At 35.1% G+C, this 4,523-nt stretch overlaps 1 protein-coding gene across 1 annotated transcript; it reads right to left on the reverse strand.

Annotated features, from left to right (window-relative positions):
• Positions 1-894: 894 nt before the first annotated feature.
• LOC107957320 (alcohol acyltransferase 9) lies at positions 895-3,117 on the reverse strand. The gene has a single exon (XM_016892824.2). It carries the CDS (start codon positions 2,847-2,849, stop codon positions 1,521-1,523), a length of 1,329 nt encoding a protein of 442 aa, XP_016748313.1. The 5' UTR covers positions 2,850-3,117; the 3' UTR covers positions 895-1,520.
• Positions 3,118-4,523: the final 1,406 nt, after the last annotated feature.

Genomic DNA, 4,523 nt, shown 5'->3' on the forward strand with positions numbered 1-4,523 from the left:
GAATATTTAGGTGAAATCATGTTAAAGACCCCATTTTTTTTTAATTGGGGAGCAATTTAGGGAAATATCACATTTATTTTATTGAATTGAATACGAAGAAAAGAAAGGATGAATTTTTTTATTATCCGAACATTAATCCATTTTAATGAATATGACTTACTCTAGCAGTTGACAATATTATATAAGTACAAAGAAATGTTTATTATTCCAAACTTAAAACGTTATTCTAAAAATATGATTTTATTATTAATCGGTTGAAATACACAATTAAATTTATAATGTTGTTGGTTTAAAAGAAAAGGAGATAGAGAAGAATCATTTAATAATATATTTTAATAATTGAATCTATTAAATTATCAATTTTTGGTTCAATCGGTTTGGAATGAATTAATAGTGTTTTTCAACATTTTACTACATTACAATTTAGATCTATTTATTTGTTTTTAAATAAACAGCTTTTAAATTCCTTTCAAATATAATTTTTAAAATATTCTATTACTTGTTAAAAAATTAATTTACGAATTATATATGGTAAGCATAAGTTTAGGACTTTACATATTTAAATGAATGACAGTGTGAAGTGTGAAGTGTGATTTGTGATGGTTTAAAGGGAGAATCACTTCAGTAGCTAATGTGACGTTCAAAATTCTAACTAGATCGTTAAATTTTTCTCTCGATGTTCTATCTTTTATCAATATTCAACAATTTACTCGGAAATAAGTTCAACCCTTATATTTAAACCAACTGATCTAATTATCAATCAAGTCGAATTAAGATAAAATAATATTTGATATTTAAAAACTTACACGTATACTTATAAAAGAAATATATGTATACAAATATAATCACAATTAACAATAAAATGAATAATCGATATATTATGATAAAATAGAAGCCAAAAAGGTTGAATTGTCTTATTCATGAGCTAGAATTTTCAAATTATTAAAGTTTTTTGGTTTTGAAGAAATTGAATTTACATTAATTTGGTTGACAAGTGTTGCACATGGCAAATCCAAAGAGATTATGATGTCTCTATTGTTCAACTTTGGTGTTTCTTCCAAAATATTCTCCCCTTTGCCCTATGTTAAAGGTTAGGAAATAAAACAAATCACATTGAAAAATGTTCCAACATTCAAATGTAACCCTTCGAGTTACGAATATAATAATAAATGTATATGAAAAGAAAAAAAACAATACTTTGTGGTTTTTATTTTTGGATAAGAATTTTTTGTATTTGAAAGATGAAAATATATCTAATTTAGATCCACCAAAAGGTTATTTTATTGTTAAAACTAATATTATTTAATTGTAAAAATATATAAATATTTTATTTATAAACAGCAAAACAACCCTAATAATCCTTTTATTTTTTATATTTACGTTCTTACTTGTAAATGAGATTAGGGTCGATATTGGTGAATTAAGTCCGTTGAAAGAAGGCAAGGAAAATTTTTTGAATAATGTCAAAAGTTAATAGTTACACAAAAAGTCAATGAATGGGCCAAAATCCAGTGCGGTCCTCAAGAGCTGAAACTCCTGAGCAGATCTTCATATCTATGGGCGGCAGTTGTGGGGACCGCCACCATCGCTTTCACGGCATCCGTCTGATTAAAAACCGGCAAAAGCAGACAATACCGATCACAGCAAATGGGTCCCACATGAATTGGCTTCCCCATCCCTCCCAGCTCAACCCTCTCGAGTCCCAGCCTTGACCATTGCGACAGTATCAATACCCCTACTGAGTCCGGGCTCACCCCCTCCTGACTCACTGATTCCACCACCGATTTAACGTACTCCCCATCCACTCGCTCTTTCGCTCTCTTCACCAGCATTGCCGCGTACCCTAACCCCTTCTCTGTCAAGTCTTTCACGCTGGTTTGCGCGCACCCTAACACGAACGCGTTTCCGTAATACCCTTTGGGCAGACTCGGCTTCACTCGCTCTCTAACGTTGATGCTGAATAGAAGCTTTAATATTTGATTTGAAGGCAAGTTTAAAGCTCTAGCCCAACTCCTCCATATATGCGCTGAGAGAACTTCGAATGACGTATAATTTGACTCCCCGACTCTGCTTGTGGAAAAAACTATCTTTTTCAACTCGTTGAGACTCGTTTTATCGAAAATGAATGAGGTGGGGACGAGTCTTTCGTTGGAGAAGCGAGACATGAACCCGCAAAGGTCTGGAACTCGGTTGAATTCGGGGTGACTCGATGAGCTGTTGTTGTTATCTGTTGATGGCTTAAACGGTGGTGGGTTTAGCAGGTGGCGATCCCAAATGGGGTTGGGAGGGAACTTGGATTGACTCGTGGAGGCAAAGTCAGCGAAGGAGTTGAGAAACTCAGCACTGCCTATACCGTCGCAAAGACAATGATTAAAGCCAACACCAAGGGCAGCATTGCCGTCTTTTAGCCAGGTCAGCTGGACGACAAGTGGTGGGGTCCCTTTCAAGACATCGGCGACGTGGAAGGACAAGAGCTTCCTCCATTGCGTGACGAAGCGTGGAGCGTTGTCGAATTCGTGAACGTTAAGATCGGAGACAGCTTCGATGAACAAAGCACCCTGGGCTCGGCAAACAACCTCGAGACCGGTGGAAGCATCAGCAGAGCTGGCCCTGACTCGACCCGCCAGTGGGTAATAGGGAACCAGGGCTTTGGCTAGAGCAGCCTTGAGGCGAGCTGTGGTGGCGCGTGGGTCAGAAGCAGGGTGAGGCTTATAGACGAGAAGGTATTCAATGGTGAAACGTAGAAAAAGCTGAGAGTCAACAGCTGAGAGAGAGAGAACTCCAGTAGGTGTTGGCTCAGATGGAGTTACAATTGTAGCTTCATTTACATGAACCGATGATGATCCCATTTTCTTTTTCTGTTTGGTCACAAGGGAGATTGAGAGCTCTAAGGGGTTTATATAATAGAAAGAGAAAAAAATAAATAAAATATTTGAAAATTAAATTATGGAATAATAAACATGGGTATTAATTATAAAATGGACTAAGTTTTGCAAAAATGAGGAGGGATAGAGTGATAAAGATTATTATTAACAATGATGAGGATTGGGGAGTAAGGCATGTGGGATATTTGGTTGTCTAACTGTGAAAGATTTGGAGCAAGATTCTCCAGGCATGACTTTATGGATAAAATTATTAATCAAAACTAATGTTAACAGCTTGGCCTTCCTTTCTGTCTGCTACGCCCCCCCGTCTTATCATCATATATCATCTCTATGCATATGGAATATTTACCAAACTATCCAAGGATCCCCGGTTATTCTATTGATGTAATAAATTCAGAAATCACTTGGTCCAAATTATTATTTATTTTCTTTTTTTATAAAAAAAAAGAATACCGGACATCATTGTTGCATTTGAATGGACAAAATAAAAATTTTCATACGGTGAAATAAAGCCGTGAATCACATTTGAACACCTATGCTTGCTAATAATCCTACTTTTTGGTAATTATAAAAGTTGTAAAACGTGAGATAGGGACAATTTCAACAACAAGACAAATTGAAGATTATAGCCACAATCTCGCAACAAATTATGATCAAATCTTGGGACACCAATTATAACATTTCAATTCATAATGAATAGTCAATCTTCAAATGATTAATACATCAGTTTCACAACGTTAATTGAATTTACTACTTCTTAACCTCGCCACTTGGTTTCTTTTCTTTTTTACTTCCTCTTCTTTTGGTGTTTGCATAGGTAATCAACCTAACCAGTTTGGAATTGCTTGCTTCTTCCTAAAAGTAAAACAAGTGAAAGCAGTTGCTTTATTTAACAAGTTTTACTCTTTCATGTCGGCCATTGAAATTAAGAACGTACTGTCATGGGGATAAGGTTTGTAAAGGTAATATACATGCCCAAGCCAGCCAGCTAGCTACTTCAATTCAATCTTTGGATATATATGTATATAGGTAGGTAGGTTCATAGATATATCATCTGCAAAATATTATCTTATATTTTATTTATTTGAAGTTGTAGTATTAATTAATTGCACTAACTAAGAAAATGCTTTGTTAGGGTTAGAAGAATCATCAAGAATGGGTTGTTGGATGGTTCACAAACTTTTATATCTACCCAATTTTCTGTCGGGGCCTCAACAACTTGCCCATGCCTATTCTCATTGTTGATTAATTACACTTGATAGACATTTACATGCATACATATAAAAATGCTCAAATTCATTTCAATCCCCATGTCTCAGTTTCACACAATTTATTGAAAGAAATAAAATAATAATAATAAAAGGCAGTAAAATGTAAGAGAGAGGGTAAGATGATGCATGGGATTCATGTATCTAATCAAGACAAGACCAAGACATGAAAGAAGTTGAGAAAAAAATAGTAAGAGACTAGTTGTTTATGTTATGTCCCCAATGGTAGGCGCAGAGGAATATTAAATTTTGGAGACCTGTCTTTTGTGTAAATAAATTCCAGAGGAAAAAAGAGTGGGGGCTATTCCCTATTTCTGGATATTTGCTTAGCTGTGTGTATCGACTGGACTCGACGTGGAAACTATATTTG

Source organism: Gossypium hirsutum, chromosome A05, assembly GCF_007990345.1.
Source record: "Gossypium hirsutum isolate 1008001.06 chromosome A05, Gossypium_hirsutum_v2.1, whole genome shotgun sequence".
Classification (NCBI taxonomy): domain Eukaryota; kingdom Viridiplantae; phylum Streptophyta; class Magnoliopsida; order Malvales; family Malvaceae; genus Gossypium; species Gossypium hirsutum.

Excerpts from the sequence above, each read along its gene's own strand:
- LOC107957320 (XM_016892824.2), bottom strand. The coding sequence starts at position 2,849 with ATGGGATCATCATCGGTTCATGTAAATGAAGCTACAATTGTAACTCCA.